Source organism: Balaenoptera ricei, chromosome 15 (genome assembly GCF_028023285.1).
Source record: "Balaenoptera ricei isolate mBalRic1 chromosome 15, mBalRic1.hap2, whole genome shotgun sequence".
Lineage (NCBI taxonomy): Eukaryota > Metazoa > Chordata > Mammalia > Artiodactyla > Balaenopteridae > Balaenoptera > Balaenoptera ricei.
This window is the reverse complement of record NC_082653.1, coordinates 47,966,863-47,990,573: the sequence shown is the minus strand read 5'-3', so window position 1 is coordinate 47,990,573 and position 23,711 is coordinate 47,966,863. Positions and strand designations below refer to the sequence as shown.

General features: G+C 49.1%; 1 protein-coding gene and 1 long non-coding RNA gene across 8 annotated transcripts in view; one reads left to right on the top strand and one right to left on the bottom strand.

Moving 5' to 3' along the window:
* Window positions 1-23,711, top strand: part of RIN2 (Ras and Rab interactor 2) — a 232,004-nt gene that overhangs the window by 190,031 nt on the left and 18,262 nt on the right. For all 7 annotated transcript variants that reach the window (XR_009497723.1, XM_059898338.1, XM_059898337.1 and 4 more), the window contains 4 exons: window positions 722-794; window positions 4,862-4,953; window positions 8,242-9,393; window positions 23,286-23,591. Coding sequence is in view for 6 of the 7 variants with exons in the window: in XM_059898338.1 (XP_059754321.1) it covers window positions 722-794; window positions 4,862-4,953; window positions 8,242-9,393; window positions 23,286-23,591 (1,623 nt within the window). In the remaining variant the exon portion in view is untranslated. The remainder of the gene's footprint in view (window positions 1-721; window positions 795-4,861; window positions 4,954-8,241; window positions 9,394-23,285; window positions 23,592-23,711) is intronic.
* LOC132349704 (uncharacterized) lies at window positions 4,823-9,252 on the bottom strand. The gene is made up of 2 exons (XR_009497724.1): window positions 7,109-9,252; window positions 4,823-6,333 (listed from the first exon to the last, which is right to left on the bottom strand). It is a non-coding gene; the product is annotated as an uncharacterized LOC132349704 (long non-coding RNA).

Here is a 23,711-nt window from a genome sequence, read left to right as displayed (position 1 = left end):
CGGCAAAGAGGGAGTGAGGAGTGGTTGGCAAATACGTGAGTTTTTGAAGTCAAGCCGCTCTCTGTTCCATCATCTAGAAGATGTATGAAATGGCACACCATCTTGCCAGAATATTTCCTGCACGCTTGCACGCTTGGTGGTGGCGGTGGGAGTGGGTAGGGGCTAAGTAAATGAATTTTAGAATCTTTCCTACAGAGTTGAAGTCAAAGCTGATTTATGAGAACCCCGTGTTATCCTCCAAGCCTCGAGCTCCTTCTCTGCCTTGTGTCTGTACCAGAAGTGGCCCGTTTTGGCAAAGAGGGTTGTGACCCAGGAGGTCCGGCCCGGGAGGGTCAAGGGCCGGTGGGGCCTTGGTGTCCCCCGAGCCCTGTCTCCTGATGGCCTCTCACTTCAGCCAGTCTGGCCCCTTGACCCTGCCCAGCTTTGCGTCCCAAACTTTAAAAAAAGATAGCTGTGTCATTTGAGTCTGCGCTGGTCTGTTTACCAGGCACTGGAGCACGTGCTCCAATGAGTCAGGGGCCAGACTTCTAGGCCCCCAACCCCTCCCCTGGCCTGTGTCTGGCGACCGCACAGCTGGTTCCCATCAGCCGTGCGGGAGTCGGTCAGGGAGCACAGAGATGCTTCTGCCCTCGCAGCAGGCAACATCCAACATTGAGGGCCTTTCCTTTCCCAGGATGCGCTCAGGGACACTCAGCTGGTTTCCAAACTCTCTCTTTTCCAGCCTTTTCCCTGGAAGGCTCAGGAATCAGTTTTGCGGATTTATTCCGGCTCATTGCTTTCTACTGCATCAGCAGGTAAGGCCTCTTCGTCTCCCGATTTCAAGCCCCTGCTAGGCGTGTGCACTATCACCGGCCCCCAGGTTTCTTGATTCGTCCCGGGCGCAGGGCTCTGGAAGGCTTGTCACCTATTGAATGTCCCTGGAAGGATTGGCCCCTGAGGTGAAAGGGTCACCAGGCCCCCTGTGCCAGGCTTAAGATCAGAATAACTAGCCCAGCCCCTCTAAGTGTAAAATAACACGCACACGCAGAAAGGGACCCGTGATGCAAACGTGTAACGTTTAAAGGTCCCTGATAATGTTTCTGAAAAACCCCCAGTGGATGCAGTTAATCTAGAAATGTGGTTCCTTCAACCAGCCCATAAATCTTGCATCGCTCTCCTTCAGGCCCGCTGGGTACCCCTGTCTTTTTTGTAACTAAAGGGACTGTTTCAATCTACATGAAGCCAAGCCCCAAATCCCGATGTTAACAAGTGTCAGGAGAGTGCAAGTTGGGGAAGGCTTTCTTCTTTCTTTCTTTTCTGTGAGCCATCCCAGTTTCTCAAGTCAGGGTTCTTTCCATGAATGAGGCTCAAAACTCATTGTCTGCAGGGGTCGATGTTGCCTCCCCTCAGGTAGCCTGGCTCAGTTGGCCTCCTTGGCTTTTCTTGTGCATCTGTCGCAGCCTATAGAGCAGAGACGGGCTAGATCCTTGGGGGTTGGGGGGAGGGTAGGCACCAAGCTGTCCACTCCTGGAGGTCCCCAGGCCAGGCCAGCCGAAGCTGCAGTCAGTGGCCTGACGGGGGAGGGCACTTCCAGAGGGGGAGCCCAGCGGGAAGAAGGGGGGGCTTCCTCCAGAATGGGACCAGAGCCCTGTGAGTGCCCTGCAGGGGCCGCCACCTGCCAGGGTGTGGGCAGGAGCCCTCACCTGTGCGAGGAAGTCTGCTCAAATCTAGGAGGCCAGTGCAGAAGCCCTCACATCCCCAGGGATGCACACCTGCCCTGGCGTGAGCCCGGCAGCCCCTGGGAGTGACTGTCAACCCTGGCATGACGGTCAGAGGTGAGGCTGGCCGACATTTACACATTACAGTTTGCTTCTTGACGAGCCTGCCGTTGTTGTGAAAGATCATTCCACCTATAAAACAGGATTTGGCAGCCATGCACGAAAGATACCATCTCTCCCCTCGGTGGTCACTGTAAACTAAGTGCCGCTGTCTGGAGTCGCTTGGTGACTGAAGGGGACAGAGTACCTACAAGCCTTGGTGACCCACAAAGCATGATGCCAACACAAGATGCTCACAGGCAAATCCCTACGTTGACATTTTGTGATTAATATTCAGTCTCCTCCTCTTTAGAGATATGACATATAGAGTAAAAAAAATTAAAGAAATAAATCTAGCTTATGCATGCATTAAAACTCTTGAGTGAAACGTTTATACAGAAGATGGCTTTATTTTGTCTGTTATGCAAGTTTTAGAACCAGGGTTAGGTGAGAAGGAGGCGCCCCCTCTTTGTGTGTGTGTGTGTGTGTGTGTGTGTGTGTGTGTGTGTGTGTGTGAGAGAGAGAGAGGAGAGGCTGTGTCATGCCCTTGGCTGGCACGGGGGGGAGAGTACTCACGCACAACATCTAATTTTCTAGTAGATCAAAGCCTAAAACCACCCATTAGTGAATGACAGGTGTGGTTTCCTGTCATCTCTCATTAAGGAAAACCCAAACCAATTATGCAATATTTAGGCTCTAGGTACTGCATTGGGCAAAGTAAAACCTTAAAATAAACGTAGGTTGGTTTTGTTATGTGTGGCTTTCCTCCCAATTGCCTAAAGAAAGTTAGGTTTTCATTCAGTGGGTACAGCCATGGAAATACAGATTTGCATGATGCTTTGGTGTTACAAAATTCTGGTCTCAATAGTCTTCATTTAACATTATAATCAGGGCCATGGCCTCTCCTGGGTCCGGCAGCAGCTCTTACACAAACGCCGCATCCCCTGACGCTCCACCTGCTTCATTCAGAACAGATGCAAGTGGACGAGGTGCTCACAATGTTTGGGGACAGATGAAAGGGTCTCCTGGAAGCAGGAGGTGACCCGGGCTTAATACCCCAGGAAAGAGGAGCCTCCCAACTGCCAACTCCTAGCATTTATGTGAGCCCTCGTGTAACAAACCTTAGTAACAAACCTTACTAATTTGTTATTCATTGTCAACAGCCTCAAGGGTTCCAAAAGTCTCCAGTCATCCAGATTTAATCTGATTCAGCCTACAGTGTTGCCCAATCTTACTGTAAACGACTAGTTGTTTTGTATAGTTATTTTCTTCAGTGGAAATCTTCAGGTCATCTTGTGTTGACAAAACACAGGCAGGAGCTCTGAGCTTTGTCCTCACGTTCTCCACCCCAGCCACGGGGGTTGGGGTGGGGGTGGGGGTTGGGGATGGGGGTCTCCTTGCTGTTCTTCATACATGCCAGACCCTCTCCCACCCCAGGGCCTTTGCACCTGCTGCTCCTTCTGCCTGGAATGTTCTTTCCCTCATAGTTTACTTCCTGGCCACCTTTAGATCTTCAGTCAAATGCTACCTGCTCACGGGGCCTTCCCTGGCCAACTCTCACACTTGAACCCTCTTTATTTTTCCCCTTTTGTACTTTACTTTTATCCATGGGGCACATCCCCTTCTCGTGTATTCTATGAATTGCTTGATTGTTCTCTGTCTGCTGGCGTCCGCTGGAGTGAAGCTCTGTGCAGGTGGGGACTTTGTCTGTTTTGTTCCCAGCACCTGGCACATCACAGATGACCATAGACTTTGCTGGATGGATGAATGAATTCTTTCTTTGTAACACCAGTACCACCACTGAAAAAAATAAGTCCTTTTCTGATAAGTCACCCTTGTCATTGCATATTCATTCATCCATTTATTCAAAACACATTCTCTCCCTGTCTGTGTCAGGCAAGGCCCTGTGCTGAGCCCCGTGAAGATTTCATCAGTGCTTAGAGCATGATCCTAACCCTTGTGCATGAAGATGAACAAGTGCTTTTTAAGTCTGCCTCTGCCCTTTTGGAGAAAGCAGGAGGTCATGATGGCGACGCTATGCCCTGGCCGCAGCAGGACCCTGGTGCCAGCCCAGCTCCTTCCTCTTGGGCCTGCTGGTCCGTGATGCTGCAGTGCATGTGTTTCCTGGTCTACACATGGCACGATGCTGCTTGGGGGCAGGATTGTCACATGAGGTCCTTTAGATTTGCCTTTCTGCTCAAAGCATGGCCCAGGGTCAGGGAGCTTGACAGAAATGCCCAACCTCCGGCCTCCCCCAGACCTGCTGAGTCAGAGTGCAGCCTCACAAGACCCCCCCAGGGATTCAGGTGCACTTTACAGTTAGAGAAGCACTACCTTAAGACTCAAGAGGGAGTTTTGTCCCCAGCACACAAAGGACAATGCATGGGCTGTAGCTGGAACACGTCACAAATAAAACCAACAGACATTCATTGAGAATCTGCCGTGCGTAAGGCAGTGGGGGTAATACATTTTGGTTTAGGATCACACATTCCTGCCCAGGGAGTCGGGGCCCAACATTCAAAGCATCTAGCAAATCAATACCTAATGTGTTATTTGTATGATGGATCCACCAACATAGTTAGCGATTCTGATATTAACTCTAGATACGGCTTAGCTACCCAGGAAGGCAATTTGGTCCTCGCTGCAAATACTGAAACCATGCGGGCTTGTCTCTCAGCCTGTCCTGCGTGTGTTAACACAGGCAGGAGTAGTGATCCCACAGTCCTATCAGTAAAGACGAGTCTGGTTGGGTATGCTGTGATGTCTGTGTAGGACATCTGAAATAGTTTAAGCTATAGACAAACAACGGGGACCTACTGTATAGCACAAGGAACTATATTCAGTATCTTGTAATAACCTATAATGGAAAAGAATCTGGAAAAGAATATATACGTATAAAACTGAATCACTTTGCTGTATACCTGAAACACGTAAGTCAACTCTACTTCAATTAAAAAATAAAACAAAAATAAATAGTTTAAGCTAAAATATCTCTAGGATGGAAATGAAAGCAAGAGACAGAACAAGACATGTAATTACATGTATTCTCTCTTTTGAAAAATCAGGGACGTCCTGCCGTTTACCTTGAAGTTGCCTTATGCCATTTCAACAGCCAAGACTGAGGCTCAGCTTGAAGAACTAGCCCAACTGGGACTAAGTAAGTGGGTGCCCCTGCCCAGTTTCTCTTGACGTGAATGCATGGAGCAGAGCCAATGGCAGATGATACATCGTTGCATCAAAAAGCAACCCTCATCTCCACGGTAGAACTCCATGAGGCCCTGAGTCACACCTTCTGAGAGTCTTTTTCTAAGTAAAACGTCCGACCAGCTCTCAGAGGCAGGTGCTGAGTTTGCCCAAGTAGCCCACGAATTCTCCCCACATCTCCCGTCGATGAGTTTGAGCTCCCCAAAATTCCAAGTCTTAAGGTAAGGTGAACCTCTGTCATGGGTCCTGCCCTTCTGTGGCATCTTGCTGGGGAAAGGCCGTGCCTGATGGACAGGGAAAGCCAGTGCAGGCACCTCCCGTGCATGAGTTTTATTCTAGAGGAACACACGGTGTTGATGGCACTTCTGTGCTTTGAGGAATTTGACGTGCAGGCTTCCAGAGTAACATCTGTCTCAGTTCCTCTCTTGCTCAGTTCCGGCCCTGGTGTTCTGGGCCACGTCCTTTACACCGCTCTGCATCCTCACTCCAGCCAGCTGGGCACTCGCTTCCCCTCCTGCCCTTTGCCAATGCCCCTCAACCCAGCCCCGTGGCGGACGGTGGATGGCAGGGGCTCAGGACACACCACTCCCCCAGTGTCACTTCTTGGTTCTGTTGCCCTGGGGAACCCGTGTGGGTTTAACTTTCACAAAAAGTGTTTTCCTCCTCGATGAGAAGGGGAAATTCTCTTAAGATTTTGGGGCTTCAGTCTTCAGATAGACGAACAACGAGGCCATAGTATTTGAGTTTATATACCAGTATATAGTATTTGAGTTTGGGATTCTGAAGTGCAAGTACCAGGATTTCTAGGACCTAAGAAACTGTGATACTTGACCCAGCAAATAAGAAATATATGTGTCCCTCCTTTGGCCAGTTTGCCCCTAAATCTAAAGAACTTGTTCTGAAGTGGGTACCATTGCCAAGAGAGCCTACAAAATGCATAGAGAAGCCTGGAGGTAGATTCACATTCCCCTCTGAAACTTGAATTGTTTCAGAAGAATTGCCACATGCATCTGAGGCCTGTCTGACGGGCAGCTGGGTTTCACGAGTGGGAAATAGAATCCAGGTAAAAATATCAGGGCCGCATAAATGGCCCTGCTGAAAAGTCACGCCATCTCTGCCACCGAGTTTTACACACCTTTGGAGAGAGTTTAAAACATTTCCTGAATTTAAGGTCAGATCATCAACTAGATTACAGGCCTCTCGAGGACATGCACCAGGTCTCCGTTTCCTCGGGTGACCTCCATCCCCAGGACTCCTGGCTCGGTGGTCAGCCTGCTGTGTGTGCTTCGTGCCAGGGCTCCAGGACCGAAGTATCAGGGACAGCACTTGTGCCCTTCAAAGATCAAAGCAGAAACAGGTTGCTCTGGTGGTCACTCACCGGAAGCAAATAAGGTCTCATTAATAGATATTCAATGTGTAATTGTCAATGTGCACCCTATCCATTTCGTGAAGAGACAGCGCTTTAAAAAATTCTTTACCTCATTTATTTGTTTGTCCAACTAGTCTTTCTGGAGGGTCCGCTATGTGGCAGGCCCTGTGTCCCACAGCAAGGGTTCAAAGATGCATAGGGTCCTTCCCTGTCCCCCACTCCCCAGGTTTAGTCTGTATGGGAGGAACACATAACACGGGAACTAAGTGTTCCACGTTTGTAAAGTCTTACAACGGTGGCAGCGGGACTCTAAGGAGGACACAAAGGAGGCGAGAGCTGCTGTACACTGGCCGGTAGAAATAGATGCAAGGCAAGCCAGTGTGTACCTTTAAATTTTCTAGTAGCCACATGAAAGAAAATTAAAGGTGCAATTAATTTTTACAATTTATTTAATGTGATATCTGCAATGTTATTTCAATATATCATCCCTATTTTTTAAAGTATTGATCAAATATTTTTACCTTCTTCTTTTCATGCTAAGTGTTTGAAATCCAGTATGTATTTTATCCTTATAGCACATCTCTATTCAGGCACTAAATTTTTGTCAGAAATACATGGATCTGTATTTAGATTTCGTTACATTTACAATTGAAAAAGTAGTTTCACATAAAGTTTCACATACTTGAGAGTTTCCCAGTAACCGAATTGAGTGTCAGTTTTTACATTCAAATTGATTTACCTGAAATAAATGGAAAATGGAGCCCCTCCGTTCATGAGCTGGATTTCAAGCGCTCACTGGCCACAGGTGGCTGCTGGCTCCCCTATTGGACAGCACAGACCTAGAGGGAAGGAAGGATGAGAGAAAGCGGGCGACACAAGTCAAGGTCAGGCACGTTCACAGCACAGACAGGGCAGGACCAGGGCTCCCAGCCTCAGCCTCTCCCCAGGCCCCTGTGACCAGCCATTCTGGGCCCTCGGGAAAGAAACACAGTTTCAGCAAACACAACAAGGCAGAAGTGTAGATACAATAACCTATTCCAGATGGAAATTACAACAGGTGTTCATCACCACCACCGCCTCCCTCGATTTGTGTGGAAAACAGACCCGTCTGTCAAAGGGCGCCCAGGCAGTAGGGCTGCGGTCAGCGATGTGCACCACTCCAAAGAGTGCTGGATATCAATAGCCAAGGCCAGGAGGTTGTAGGATTTGGGAAGGATGGGCAGCAGACAACAAAGATGGACGGGCGAACTTGCACTTAACCTTTGCATGAGCTGGCTGTCCCGTTTTTTGCTGATGGGACCCATAAGTGTATTTTTCCTCCCTTTGGGTTTTAATGCTGAATGTGTCAAACCCCAGGCAGATTGTGTAACGTCCGCCAGGCCCAGCTGCTGGTCCTGCCCGTTAAAGGGGAACTGCGGGCCCCCTGCGGAGGGCACCCCGGGAGAAGGAATCAGAAAGGAGGAGGACTTGGTCTTTGTGGAGCAAGTAGGGAGTCCCATGGCCTTTTCCGGGCTCGCACTGTAACCACCCCAGTTCCTTTTTCCTCACCTGGGGAAAGGCCTGGCCGGCTCAGTGACACGGCCAAGCCATCTCTCAAGGGCTTTGAAGGTGAAAAGCCTCCGGAGCCTTCCCACGAGCCGGCAGCTGGGCCTGGCAGCATTTCCACCCTTTCCAGTAAAGGAATGCAGTTAAAAAAAAAAAAAAAGAGAGAGACAGAGAAAGAAAGAAAGAGAGAAAGAAAAACACCACACTCCAGTGTAGCAGCGCCTCCCCTTCCAAAGCTGTGCATTGCCAGGCAAGCGTGATTTTTTGTGAAGGACTGGCCGAGTGCACTGTATTTACATTCTTGTGTTCACTGATAATGACTTTCAGATTTTTGGAGCTCTCCAGCTGACAACAAACCCCCAAACCCTCCACCTCCCCATAGGCCTCTCTCCTCCGACGGTGTGGGTCCTGCCTCGCGTCAGCTCTGCCTTATAAATGGAGTGCATTCTATAAAAACCAGGACGCCCTCGGAGCTGGAGTGCAGCCAGACCAACGGAGCCCTGTGCTTTATTAATCCTCTGTTCTTCAAAGTGCACAGCCAGGAGATCGGCGGAGGCCCGAAGCGGCCCTGCACCCGGACTCCCCCCGACGCGAATGGCACGGAGAGGCCTCGGTCCCCCCCACCCCGGCCCCCGCCCCCCGCTATTAATAGTGTGCACGGCAGCCCCCAGCTGTCCGGGCCCGCGGCCCCCGCGAGCATGCCGGAAACCGTGGCCCATCACCAACACGGCGACGGAGCTCGGCTTGGAGCGAAACCAACCCCCGTCCCTCCGCCCCGGCTCAAGAAGCAGGCGTCTTTTCTCGAGGCGGAGGGCGGCGCCAAGACCTTGATCGGCGGCCGGCCTCGCCCGGAGCCCGCGGCGGGCCCGGCCGGCGGCGCAGGTGGAGCCCCGGCGGCGGCGGTGGAGGAGGAGGAGGCCCCGCGGGATTGCACAAGGGCCCGGCCCGCCGCCGCCCCTGCATCCCCATCCCGGGCCCCGTGGCGCGGAGGCCGACAGAGGCTGAGTGACATGAGCATTTCCACTTCCTCCTCCGACTCGCTGGACCTGGACCGCAGCATGCCCCTGTTTGGTTACGAGGCGGACACCAACAGCAGCCTGGAGGACTACGACGTGGAGAGCGACCAGGAGACCATGGCCCCCCCCATCAAGTCCAAGAAGAAGAGGAACAGCTCCTTCGTGCTGCCCAAGCTCGTCAAGTCCCAGCTCCGCAAGATGAGCGGGGTGTTCAGCTCCTTCCTGACCCCCGAGAAGCGCATGGTGCGCAGGATCGCCGAGCTGGCCCGCGACAAGCGCACCTACTTCGGCTGCCTGGTGCAGGACTATGTGAGCTTCCTGCAGGAGAACAAGGAGTGCCACGTGTCCAGCACGGACCTGCTGCAGACCGTCCGGCAGTTCATGACCCAGGTGAAGAACTACTTGTCCCAGAGCTCGGAGCTGGACCCCCCCATCGAGTCGCTGATCCCCGAAGACCAAATAGGTGAGTACCCACCTTGCCTTTAAATATATATATATATAATCGCTTATATGTGGAATCAAAAAAAAAAAAAAGGCCCAGATGAACTTATTTACAAAACAGAAAGAGGCTCACAGACAGAAAACACACTTATGGTTACCAAAGGGAAAAGGGAGTAGGGATAGATTAGGAGGTTGGGATTAACAGATGCACAGTGCTCTATATGAAATAGATAAACAACAAGAACTTACTGTATAGCACAGGAAACTATACTTAATATTTTGTAATAACCTATATGGGAAAAGAGGCTGAAAAAGAAAAAAAATATATATATCTATATATCTGAATCACTTTGCTAGACACCTGAAACTAACATGACATTGTAAATCAACTATACTTCAATAAAACTACAACAAATATATATATATATATATATATATATATATATAAATATATATATATATATCTGTAGCCTGGCAGGACAGCGCATCCCGTGTTAGTTCTCTTGGAGGGAGTTTTCTCTGGAGTTCAAAACAGCAACACACTGCAGCCCCTGGGCTGATTTGAACTGGAAACACAGCTTCTTGAAGGAGACTTCACATTATACCTGACTTGGCTGCTATGCGCCAGGCTTGGACATGTTTGGGGTGGGGGGTGACCGATGGGAGCGGCAGATGGGTCTGTTCAGGGATGGAGCTTGCCTTCTGAGGGTCCGGTTGCCCACCTGATTTTGTGCTGTGTGTGTGACACGACTGTTGAGGGTCTCCCGAAGGTGCGTCTCTGCAGGTTGTGTGCAAGGAAAAGGCGTTTTTGCTGTCTTCTGAGAGGCGGGGGGGGGTTTGCGCTGCTTTGGTTGGGAAGTGCCCTTTTTACCCTCAGAAGAGGGCAGAGCCCATGGTGTGCTGCTGGGTGAGTTTCCACAGGGAACAAGCCCCAGCTCAGCAGAACATGACAGCATCCAGAGCCCCCTGGGACCCCCACCTTGTCCCCCTTCTCCCCAGAGGGTAACCACCTTGCTGGCTTCTCATCACAGAATTCAGTAAGTAGCACTGTTAGGGAGTAGGCAAAAAAAAAAAAAAAAAAATCAAACGGACAAGTTGGTTTGTGTACCTTTAAACGAAGTAACATATTTGGAGGTCACATGAAAGGTGTTTTCTCCAAAGTCAAGGGGAAATACTTTCTTTATAACCTCGTTGGAGGGCTGAATTGCTAGTGGTTACTTTGGCCAAGGGAAAATTGAATTTGGCAAGCCATCCTTTTTTTCCAGGGCGAGAGTGTTAAGGGATTTTTTTTTTTTTTTTAACTTCAGAAGATTGACTCTGAAAGGCTAATTTCAGAGACCTCATTCACTGGGCAGCAGCAGCCAAAAGAGCTACCAAACATTTCCAGGCAGTTCATAAAGCAAAACCCCAATTTCTCTTTCTGATTGGGTCCGTTTGACGAAAGTAGTAAACAGTGTGTGGTAGCAAGTGGTGTCTCTCTGTCTCTCTCTCCTTCCTTCTCCCTGTCCCTCCCTCTCTCTCCTTTGGGTTTCAGCAGCTTTTTGATTTTCTCACAAAGGAATCAAAGCCTTGTTTGTTTTCCTATGGCTTGTGCCTGGGTTGATGGGGCGTGGTTAGAGCTGGGCTGCTGGAGAGAGCGCTGGAAGGAATGTGCCCCAGGATGTGCCTTAGAGATGGAAACGCCTTCGGGACAACAGAATAGCCACCCAGGCCCCCTCTGTCCCCGCCCCCCAGAGCCTGCCTCTCCGAGGAGACCAGCTCAGACCCCGAACCGGCGGGAGCAGCTTCCTCTGCGGGCGCTGATGTCAGCCCTGGGCTATGTGGCCGGCAGCGCCAACCAGCCCACGGAGAGGAGGTTCCTCCCTGGGGAACCAGGCCTTCCCTTCCTTCCCCGCCGGTGCTGTGAGCACCAACCAAAGCGCCCGTCCCGGGACGCTCTCCTGCCAGCTTCTTTGTGGGTGAAGTTCAGAGAGGGTACTTGCTCTTGGAGCACCAAATCTCCTTTTCTCCAAAAACAAATTTGAATTTGGCCAGCAGTCTTTGCTGCAAACACTTTGCTGCTCCGGAAAGATGCAGCTTTCCATTTAAAATCTAAGGTCATAAGGAGAAGGGAAGCTGACTTCTAGGGCGCCCCTGATTTGAGCCAGGCCGCCTGTCCAAGCGATGGCAGTGGGTCCTGGCCTCAGCCCAGTGAAGCAGGCATCCGTGTGCCATGTAGCAAGGCAGGGCTCTGCCAGGTGGAGCGGGGTGTCCCAGGGCCACGCCGGCCAGGAATTAGCCCGTGCAGCTTCTGAACTTCCTTCTGTCGGATTCCAAGGCTTACCCGCGGTGGAGGCAGCTCAGACCGAAGCTGTCTATGGAGGTGGAGGTGTGCCCAGCCCGAGCACTGCCTCACTTTTTTATTGGTTCGTTTTGGTTGCTTAGGCTTTTGCATTAAAGCAGACACTTCATCATATCTGTTGCTTCCCCAATGAAACCATTATTCTGTTTTGAAAAGTGCAGTGAATGTGCTGGGCTTTTGAAATTAAGAGGAAGGCGAGCCAGAGCAGAAGGTGACCTGAGGAACTCATCATGCGCCCAGCTGGAGGGAAAGATGTGACCCTAATTATTAGAAAACCAATCCCCTTAAATGTGCACATTTAGATTAGGACCCTGGCAAGAAAATGGACTTAGTCTAATTGTCTGCTTTACATATTCCTAAATGAAGGGCTCACTAGTTTACTAAAAACTTGTTAATACAATGATTCCTTTAAGCCTCATAACCAACTCAAGGTTGGTACATTTGTGTAGATTCTGTTCACGTTTTGCAAATTCAGGAATGGAGGCTGAGCTGTATATAGTGACTTGCAGAAGGTTATGCTGCTGGTAGGTAGGGGAGCTTGGATTCAACCCCCATCTCCTCTCGGTTGTCTGCTCATTCCCACCAATCTCACTTCCTCGGAGGTTGTAATTCACTTTGAATGGATTCACTTGAATGCCACCCCCAGAATTCTAAGCCTCAAATTTGTTCAGAACAGGTGTCTACTGATGCTCAGAAGTCTTTTCAAGAATGCCAGTTGGGTTTCTCTGCTTCAGAAAAAATCTAGTCCTGCCCTCCTTTCCCACAGCTTCTGAGGGAGAGAGCTCTGAACTAGGAGGTGGGAATGTAAAGCCTAGATTTACAGAATTCCATCCTGAAAACAAGGAAGTTGGAGGAGGTATTTCACTGGTTTAACCCACGTATTATTAGTGCCATCATTCATATGCGAAAAATAACCATGTGAATGCATGGATATATGCGTTTAGTGTTTGGATACAGTGCTAATCTTCTTCAGAGAGCGGTTCTTCAGTTGCATAGAGAAAAGCCAATGAAAAACCCGAATCGCTCTCCCCCACTGCCACTTTGTCCATGTGCTCCTGTCCCAGCCCTGTAGGTCAGCACTTTCTAGGTGAGAATAAAATGATAAACAATCTCAAAGATGAAAAACTACCAGTCTAAATGGTTGTGCCCTATCGTGGAGAATTTGAATTCTGTTTAGACCTCTCTTTAAAGCACTGCCACGCAAAGCCCTGACATTTGGAGGTTCTTCAATAAGAACCTCTTGGTTGATTGACATCAGCTTTGCTCTTCTGATTGGAGGATGAGATGAGTTCCCATGAGAGCCAGCTCTTTCTTGATTCCAGGGCCACATATTGTGTTTCCCTTGTGGGGACCTCTCCACCCCTGACTCTGCAAAAGTGGTACGTGGAGTGACAAACAACTGCTTTAACAAAGTGTGTAAAAGACCACTTGGCATTTTCCTCAAAAGCCCAGGATCGCTGACTTCATGGACAGAGTGAGGTGTACTCACCACCAGTGTGTCCAGCCCTGTAAGGTACTGACAAGTGCGACATCACTTGTTATCCCAACACGTGCTCCTCATTGGTGAGTTGTCACATCACACCACTCTTGCTTCAGTCTCTTTCAACCAATGCGAGAACTTAGTCCAAACTTGCTGGTCGTGAAATCTACACTTTGCAGAACTTGTTGCATTTTTGTGGTTGTGTTTTGATTTTTTTCAAGCAAAAGAAGTTTTACTTCTGATTTGATGTTAATCTTGGGAAATCCCTCTGTTTTCAAGTCTTGTTTCAAGAAAAACAAAATTTTTCCAACTCCAAAGATGTTAGTAATCCCAAATTTTCTATTTCATTCAAATTGCCCACAGACGATCAACAAAGATACAAAAAAGCCAACTGTATTCCTAAAAGTCAATAATGAAAAACAAGACAATATATTGTTTTGCTTTCTTTAATGGCTGTCAAAATGTGTATTTTCTCTGAAGAGCATTTCAATTATTTGAAGAAAAAGTATCCTTAAACTCGATTCCCACATATTTCAAAAAGAACATCAATTTACTTGTGTGTGTGTGTGTGTGTGTGTGTGTGTGTGTGTTTAATAGAGAAATGATACTGAAATGTGGTTAATCACCAGAGAGCATAGCATGAATAAGAAAGGAGATCTGAAATCATTCCTTGGGTGTTAAACAATTAAAACTACTTTGCTTCAGATTTTTTTTTTTTTTTTTTTTAATGAAAGTTGTGGCCAGAGAGGCATATTGGCGCCAAGTTGAGATTAAAACCTTGACTCTGACTTCTGATCTAGTCCTTGTGTCCATATCACCTGCAAGGAGTCAGTCTCTTTGTACGTTAACAAAGGGTAGAGAGAAGGAGACAGACAGACCTCTGGCAGCATAGAAAAAGAATGCCTATAGTATTTTTGAAAATTAGTTTAAATAGATAGAAGACCGCAGCAAGAAGCCCCTCTTATTCTCCATGGGGCATCATTTGTCGTCTAATTTTTACTTCAGGGCGTCAGCATTGGGTTCATTATGTCATATCAAGTAAAAGAAGGTTCACAGCCCTGGAGTTAAGAATCTCTGCCCAGGGGTCTCTGCCTCTGTGATGCTCTGAGCAAGGGCACCGTCAGAGAGCTCTGCTCTCGAGGTGGGGAAGGGGGACGGCATCACAGAGAGTGAGGCACATGGAGGTGTCTGTGCTGGCGTGTTTCCCGACTCTGTCCCTGGAATCCACCGTCTCGAGAGAGAGAAGCACCTCCCTGGCAGGGAACGACCCCCAGGCAAGAGAGGACTCCACATGGGAACTGAGAGCAGGAGGCAAGGCACACTTGAAGGGCCAGGCGGACTGAAAGGGAAGCAGCAGAATCTTTGACACGGTTTCCATTACTCTGCTCCACGAAAAGGATGGCTCTGATTGGCTGTCTTGGTGAGACCAGCCCCCACAGAGGAGCCCTCATCCTCCTGGCCTCATCCCAGCCTTGCCTGATTGGCCCAGCCTCCCGCCACGGGCACGCCGTCCATGCGGGAGGTTCTCACTTATCATCCAGGCCCAGGGGGCTTCTTTGAGAAACCGGAAGTCACAGCCCACCGCCTCTGTTGAGTAGAGAGTATGTATCAAATGCATCCTGTGTTTTTAGTAGAACCAAGTGACAGCCTCCACAGTAGTTTAAGAACACTTTTATGCAGAGGATCCCTTAAACCCCCTTACTGCCTCGGGAGACCCCGTTTAGTATCCTCGGGTTTATAGATAAGGAAACAGAGCCTAGTGCACTCAAGCCAGGATGCACGTAGGGCCGAAGCCAACTCCTGTGGAGGCCTTCCTGCCCCTCCTGTGGCGGCCACCACACCAAAGGGTCCTCCCGTCCACGTGACTCCTCAGTGATGGTGTCAGCCTGGATCACCAGCCCAAGGCCGAGCTTGCCAGATCTCTGCCGTATAAAAACGTCCCCCCACCCCGGGACTTCCCTGGTGGCACAGTGGTTAAGAATCTGCCTGCCAATACAGGGGACACGGGTTCGAGCCCTGTTCCGGGAGGATCCCACATGCTGCGGAGCAACTAAGCCCACCAACCACAGCTACTGAGCCCACGTGCCACAACTACTGAAGCCCGCGTACCTAGAGCCAGTGCTCCACAACAAGAGGAGCCACCACAAGAAGCCCGTGCACCGCAACGAAGAGTAGCCCCTGCTCGCCGCAGCTAGAGAAAGCCCGCGCGCAGCAACGAAGACCCAACACAGCCAAAATAAATTAAAAAAAAAAAAAGTACTCCCCTTTCCATACTCTGTTCTTCGGAAGGAGGCCCCTAGCACTGTCCACACTCAAGGGACGAGGGTAGAATTAAGTCCCACCTCCCTGAGGCCGGAGGGGCTGCATAAATTATTTAGAATTGTTCTGTAAGGAAGGTGGGTCTCTTCTCCACTGCCTTCATTTTTAACAAACTTTTACTAGAAGGCACTGAAATAACTCTGGTGAATTTCGTCCATAAAACATTGCATGAATGTAGCCTCTACGTTTACAGAATGCCCTCCCTAGAAGCCCACCAAAACGAACAAGAGTATACGTGAATGATCGACCCCCACCCCAGTGCTTGTCATTTTTATTTTGGTCCTCTCTGCTGGGCTGGTGGGATCTTCCTTTAAGTGATAAAGCATCCTTTATCATTTATTATTTAAGGGCCGAAGGATGCCTTGCTGACAGTCCTTAAAGCAAACCCAGGTTACAGGACATCCCTGCGGGGGCCTCTGATGGCTGCCCCACGCCCGAGCAAGGGGCTCATCACTGGAGTCACACTTTCTGGATTCTGCAGGGCTACGGAGAAGAAACATAGTTTTCATGTAGCCACCCCAAGGAAGGATTTTCAGTTCCATTCAGAGGTCACTTGTGGAACACAACGCTACGTGTGGGCCTTGGGCTCAGGGCTGCAGATGGCTCACCCCACCCAGGTCTGGTGTGCAGAGAGCTTCTCCAGGAGGGAGGTCCAAGTTTGCTCTGCGCCGTGCGTTGCAGACGCAGCAAAGAGCCCCGAGGATGCAGCAAGGGGGACCCGTGTGGGGGGGCAGGCAGGCAGGCGAGGCTTCCTGGGGATCCCTGTCATCGGGGAATGTGAGGAGCCTGCCGGGCACAGGGAACAGTGTGAGGAAAGGCGCAGCGGGCCGTTGGCTGCAGCGAGAGCGTGGGCTGCTCATTCGTGGGGATGTGGCGGGAAGCAGGGATGGAGGGCAAGTCAGGGCCCATCCCTAGAGCTGCCTGAGCCTTGAAGGTGCTGGAGAGCATTTCAGAGAGACATCGCCCCAGGCAGGGTAAGAGTCACACTCTTCAACCGTCGCTCCAGCCCAGGTACCCGCCAGTCAAATCAGACACTGGCCAAAAACACCTGAGGATCCGTGTGACAGGCCGGGTGCCAGGGGCCTGGAGTGGGCAGACACAGGGCAGGGGCAGCAGCGTGACCCAGGCCCTCTGCAGCTGGTTGACCAAAAAGTGTTGGTGATGAGTTAAACCCACCCTTCATCCCACACGCTTGCTCATCTGCAGTGGGGCTGGGGGCTGTCTGTTCCCATCGCTCTGAGACACACAGCTGCCCAAGACAGCCGGCTCATCTGTGGTTTTGAGCTGTGAGATGGGGTCAGAATGAGGTAGTGACAAAGCACTGGGAGTTTCGGGGCAGGAAAACCCCGAGGGCCAGACTTCAGATCTTCTGTCCTTGTACCTGTAGATGGGAGGGGCTGCGGAAGAGTCGGAAGACAGGAGAGAGAAAGGTGTACACTTGTCCTTTGGTATCTGAGGGGGGTTGGTTCTAGGACCCCCGTGAATACCAAAGTTCGAGGATGCCCAAGTCCCTTATATGAAATGGTGTAGTATTTGCATAGAACCCACGTACGTGCTCCCTGTACTTTAAATCATCTCCAGATTGCTTATAATACCAAAAACAGTGTAAATGCTATGTAAATAGTTGACCACGTACAGCAAATTCAAGCTTTGTCTTTTGGAACTTTCCGAATTATTTTTTCCAGAATATTTCCATCCACGGTTGGTTGAATCCACTGATGTGGAACCTACAAATACCAGGGGACTGACTGTACAGGAAACCAGGCGACTTTTCTATTCATCAAACCAAGTAAACCACAGTTAATACAGAAAAAAACCAAACCAAACCAAACAGGCCTGAATCAGTAATCCTGGTGTCCTTTATCAAAGGCGTACACTTCACCGTGGAAAGGAACAGAGGGAACTGGTGATTTTTGCCCACTTACTAAGTGTCAGGTGCGTACGAGGTGCTCATTATGTAGGTCTCCCCCAGTCCTCCCGACAGTCCTATCAGGAAGCTGTGAGTGGTCCCATTTTACAGATGAGGAAGCTGAGGCCTGGAAAGCTCATCTTCTTCCCTCCAGGCCGCAAAGTAGAAAACCGCTCGTTTGGAGTTCACATCTGACCCGAGGGCCACTGGGACACAAGGTGGTCTGTCTGCTTTTCATAAGTAGTTTGTGCAGAGGGTTAGACAGGTGCTCCTGTGGCTGCCTGAGTGTCCCATCTCAGCTCATTGAGAAGGGTGAATACATTTCCCAGCTGAAAGGTAGGGGGTGGAGGGGGTAGGGGGTGGTTTAGAGTAAGTGCTCAGGCTGGACTGTGGTTTTAAGTCCCAGCTCGGCTGCTGCTGAGCTGTGTGTGCTTGGTCACGTGTCTTAACCTCTCTGTGCCTCCGCTTCTTCACCTGCAGTCGGGTTACCAGACACCATTGTGCCCACCCCACTGACACTCACTCCCCTGCTGGATTTCCAGCTGCCAGCACCTGCAGCATTTTCCCGACACTTCCTGGTGCCACCAGGGCGGATGGAAAGGCTGGGGGATTAAAGCCCACCCCACCCTGGGGAAGCCACCCTCAGGCAGGGACTGAAGGAAGCAGGTGTGTGAGTCCCCCAGCCGCCTCCCCTGGGGGGCCAGCTCTGAGGCAACCCTGCGCTGCATCTCCTCCCAGTGGTAACTCGGCATTGGCCGCCTCCCCCTTGCCTGCCTGCCTCCCCACCAAATCTGGTACCAATGCTTCCTGGACTCCCAGGGGAACCACTCAAATCCTTTTGTGTCTGGGTGGGCTTCTGGGAGACCTCAAATGAAGACAAATAGGGGTTATGTACTCATGTCAGTGGAAGGGTAGTTTAAAAACGTGTAAAGTACATAAAAGTGCTTGGAATGCACTGAGTCGACATCAGCCCTGATCTTTAATCCAGTTGTGTGGCCAAAGGAAACTACGTTAGCACAGAAAGAAAGAACCAGCTCGTTTTGCCCTTCCTGTACAGAGCAAGGCCCATTGTGCCACTTCCTGGCTTCTTTGCAGTAGGAATGACCAGGTTCTCCACCGTCCAGGGAAAGTCATTTGACTGCTAAGCCTCGTGTCCATCTGCAAAATGAGGATGGCACTTATTCCTCATCATAGGGCTGGAGCAAGGGCTAAGATATAGCTCGGGCATCCGTACAGCCCCTTGTAACAGGAACTGTGCAAACAGACACCCATCAATATTAGGGATGGTAAACGTTTGCATTTCACAGTTTGAGTTCCCTACAAAAAAGGCCCACCTCTTGCCAAAAAACATTAGCTTCTATTTCTTCTACTTTACTTTCTCAAAAGGATAATCAGAATGCTAGAACTTGAATACACCAAGAGGCGGTATGACCTAACTTCATCTTTGATCTTTGTCAAGCAGGTTGCGACCTGCTTCCTTTTGGACATCATGTCGTTTAGACTCTGGGTCCTGTTAGAGTCCCCGGAGAATGTTGAATATTATTTTGTTTTATTTTGACAATCGGTCAGGTTCAGAGTGCTACTTCCGTCTTGCCTGCCATGGGCGAGGAGTCGATGGCGGTTCAGAAGTTCCAGGCGGTGATGGTGAGAGAGGTGAGGTGAGGTCACATGGCCAGAGTCACTGAGAAAGATGGAGACAGGCGGGCTGCCAGGCCGCCTCCTCGCACCCTTTCTAAGACTCGTGCCTTCTCTGGACTTCATCTTCTGGGCTCTCACTTCCCCTACGGCAGCAGTGGGTGAGCAGGAAGTGTTCAGACGAGCAGCTGAGTGATCCTGTCCTGTGATGGTTCCCTGTCTCAAGTCTGACTTTCTCTGGAATCTGTGCCGCTGATCAGAGTGAAGTAACAGACGTTAGGCTTCTGTCCTCATTCCTAAGAGGGGGGCGATCACTTCACAGCACCAGAGGCCGACACATTTAACTCTTCCTATAAATCACTGTGTTGGGTCACACTAGGGCAGGGAGCTCCAAGCCAATGCCCCTTAGTATTCCCCTCTATGGGTGAGCTTTGGGGCCAGTTGATAGGATCTCTATAAATATTTTCAGCAAATGTATTTCCAGTTGGTGATTCAGTTAGCAATTGGTTTCTCATATTCAAACTGTTGTAGCTCAAACAGTTCTCCAGTATCTTCTTGTTTCTATGTTTGTAAATAAACACAGTTGACATAACCAGAGTTCTTGGGTTTGAATCCTGGCTACCCCTCTTGCTACCTGTGTGGCATCAATCTCCCTGGGTATCAGTTTCCTCACCTATAAAATAAATCATGGTCCTCCCGCCATGGGTTTTGTTGGAGGATCTGAAAAGTCAGTGCATGTAAAGTGCCTACAACAGCATTATTCTTGGGTTTAAAGCAACCGGAGATGGTAGAAAGAAACAGACAGTAGTAATTTATAAGCCACGTTGACCGATGTGTTCTTACCTTTTGTTCTGAGCTAGCCCACATTCTGAAAGATTTTCTGTTCCTTTTGTTTCCTAAAATCATTCTTCCCTCTTGCTTCATGAGCAGAACCTTTTTTTCCTATTGGAGAGAACCAGTTGGATACTGGGACCCTGTCATTTGGCCTTTTTTTTCTATTCATCACGTTTATTAAGGATTTGTGGGGGTAAAGAGAGGTAGTTAGGAATAAAGTCCTGAAAAAGAATGCAAAGAGACCAGTAATTTCTAAATTATGGCCTTTAAAAAATGTACTAAGTTTGTTTTTGTTTTTTTCATTTGGGGTTTTAAGGGAATGGGCACATGGCAATGGGTTGTAGGTTTCAACCCTCCTAGCAGATTTCCACAGCCCCATTTGCTCCTAAGAGTGGAGTTTATGGCACAAAGGCCAACGTCCCTTCCCTGGGGACAAGGATGAGTTGCTCAGGGGACCCACTCAGCCTGCTGATGACGAGCTTTCTGCTGTCGTCCCCGGAACAGCACACAACCTTTCGGAGATGATTTGTGCGCATGCTCTGGCCCAGAGGTGACCAGCCTTGCTCGGAAGTTAAAAGTTGCCCTTGGGGTTCAAGGTCTCCAGGCGTTTTCTGTTGGTTTGATTTATCCACCTGGTTCTTGAGGTTTAACTTATATCCACAAAGTGTGCGAATCTCGAGTGCTCAGCTTGACAATTTTCACACCTGTAGCCACCACCCAGATCCAGACATCAACTGTCTCCATCCCTCCAGAAGTGCCCCCCCCCTCAGCCCTGGTTATTCCTAAGGTTGACTGCCATCCTGACCTGTCATCATAGATTGGTTCTGCCTGCTCTTGAACTTATGTATAAATGACGTGCTAAAGGAGACACTCTGCTGTGTCTGGCTTCTTTCACACAGATTGTATCTTGCAGACTCAGCCAGTTGTATCTGGAGCAGCAGTGTGCTCTTCCTCACGGAATGAATCTTCTGTTGTCTGAATTCCATTTTCTGAATTCCACTGTGTGAATATATCCTTGCATCCATGCCACTGGGATGGGCCTCGGGTGGTTTCCAGTTTTGGACTGTTATGAGTAACACTGCTGCCAACATTCATGTGCATCCTGGTTAATGATTGACATGACTTTCAACCCCCTTGGTGACCTCGTTCCTGCAGAGAGGTCACCAGGAATGTAGCTTCAGAACCTTTCGATAGAGGAATAAACTGGTGAACGTTTATGAAACACCATGAACTTTAGAACTAAGAAATGATTGACTTTGAAAAGCAGGATGATTGGTTGTATGGCCTTGAGAAAGCCATTAGGCATCTCCAAGCCTCAGTTTCCTCATCTGTAAAAAGGGCATAATAGTCGTATTCTGCAAAACTAATAGAGGTATTGTAAAAATTAGATGAGATAATGATATAAAGTACTTAGATAGAGCCTAGCCCAACTGAGCCTAGCCTAACATTAAGCCTAGCACTCAATGTTAATTGCTGTGATTGACTTTTCATCATAGTGACCATTTGGGGTGAAGTCAAAGATGCTGTATGACTTTATATAAGTTTATTAACACAACATAACCAATGCAAACCAAGTAATTTTTTTTAATTAATTAATTAATTAATTAATTATGGCTGTGTTGGGTCTTCGTTTCTGTGCGAGGGCTTTCTCTAGTTGCGGCAAGCGGGGGCCACTCTTCATCGCGGTGCGCGGGCCTCTCACCATCGCGGCCTCTCTCGTTGCGGAGCACGGGCTCCAGACGCGCAGGCTCAGTAGTTGTGTCTCACGGGCCCAGTTGCTCCGCGGCATGGGGGATCTTCCCAGACCAGGGCTCGAACCCGCGTCCCCTGCTTTGGCAGGCAGATTCTCAACCACTGCGCCACCAGGGAAGCCCAGTAATTTGTTTTAATGCCAGATGTGAAATGAAAATGCTGTTCTGTTTTTCTTCTTACTTCATAACCTCTTTTGCTTCAACCTTGATTTCTGTGGGTATGTCTGGTTTAGATTTCTCTCTGTCCCTGATCTTCTAATAATAGGTGATAATTTGGATTCAGTGTGATCTGAACTATGTCAGGAATTCCAAAGGCCAGAGAGGTAACTCGGCTATTTCCATGGATCTGTGGGCTTCCAAGATGAAATCACATCCAAGTGTCATATATTAGGTGTGGTTGCGACCCGTGGAGCTTTGATGAGAATGTGAAACATTTGAGATGGAAAAGCGGGTGTGGGAGAAGCAGAGAGCTTCTCACGGTACAGACCATCTTCAGACCAGACCTCCAGATTCATGGTCCTGGTCATTGTACTGTCAGCCAAGAAAGCTACTCCACTGGGCAAAACCATTCCAAGAAAGAGGAAAAACTAATGCCTCCCACACCTAAAGGTGTTTCCTAACTCTGAACAGAAGCACACTTCAAGACTTTAAAATTTTTTATTTTGAAGTCATTTCAGACGTACAGAAAAGTTGCAAAAAGGGTATGAAGAAATCACGTCTGCCCTTCACCCGAATTCCCCAGTGTTAATGCTTTGCCACACTTGCTTCATTCCCTGCCTTTCTCTCTGTTTACACACACGCGCGCATACACACACACGAACATGCACACACATGCACACATTCCCTTTTATCTAAACCACGAGAGCGGGCTGTAGGCATTGTGTCCCTTTATCCCAAAATACTCAGTGGGTATTTTCTAAAAACAAGGACATCGTGTTACAAACCTGCAGTGAAATTAACTTTCAGGGAAGATGCATTCTGTGAAAAAGAGCACAGAGCTGCTCCAGACACAGCTGGCTGAGTCTCCAAGATTCAGTCTGTGTGAAAGAAGCCAGATTCACTGTTAACAATATTATCTAATCTGCAGACTTTATTCAAATCTCATCTAATGCCCCACTCATGTCCTTTATATATAACAAATGACATAAAGACTTTTTATGGTCCAGAATCCAATCCGAGATACCATGTGTATTTAACTGAATTTGTTTTCGTCAGGAAATATTTTAAGGGAGCTGGAAGGCTTGCTATTAGCAAATCCTTCCTTTAACATAACACATTTGCTTAACTGTCCACTGGACCCTCAGTGGAAGGACTGGGTCGAAAGAATGTCTTCTAGAATATTCACCTGTGCTTATGGGTGAGGAGGTGTAAAAGCAGTTAAAGCCAAGTGTACTTAATTGTATGGACTGCATGCAAGAGAGACTGTAAGACTGTTAGGGAAGATTCATTCTTCCTGGCTCTACTGAAGAGAAAAGGTTGGCGCGTGAGTGACGTGGCGCTAAATTTTGGCTGGTTGGGTGTGTAGTTCGGACGCATCTGCCCGATAACCAATGCACTGAGTTGCAGGTGTCCATTCCCAGAAAGCAGACCTTGCATTTCTTCATTTTTCAGACGATGGTCACAGTAGCTGTGCTTTCTTTGGCAGATGTGGTATTGGAAAAAGCCATGCACAAGTGCATCCTGAAGCCCCTGAAGGGCCACGTCGAGGCCATGCTGAAGCACTTCCATGTGGCCGACGGCTCATGGAAACAACTCAAGGAGAACTTGCAGCTCGTGCGGCAGAGGAATCCACAGGAGCTGGGCGTCTTCGCCCCCACCCCTGACTTTGTGGACGTGGAGAAAATCAAAGTCAAGTTCATGACCATGCAGAAGATGTATTCACCAGAAAAGAAAGTCATGCTGCTGCTGAGGGTCTGCAAGCTCATCTACACCGTCATGGAGAACAACTCAGGTGAGGCCACACCGTCCGGGCTCTTGGCCTCACGATGGGGCTGGGACATGTCAGGCTTTCTGATTCCCAACCGCTCTTCCTTTCAGTTTCTTGACTTCACCAAGTGGCTCACAAAAATAC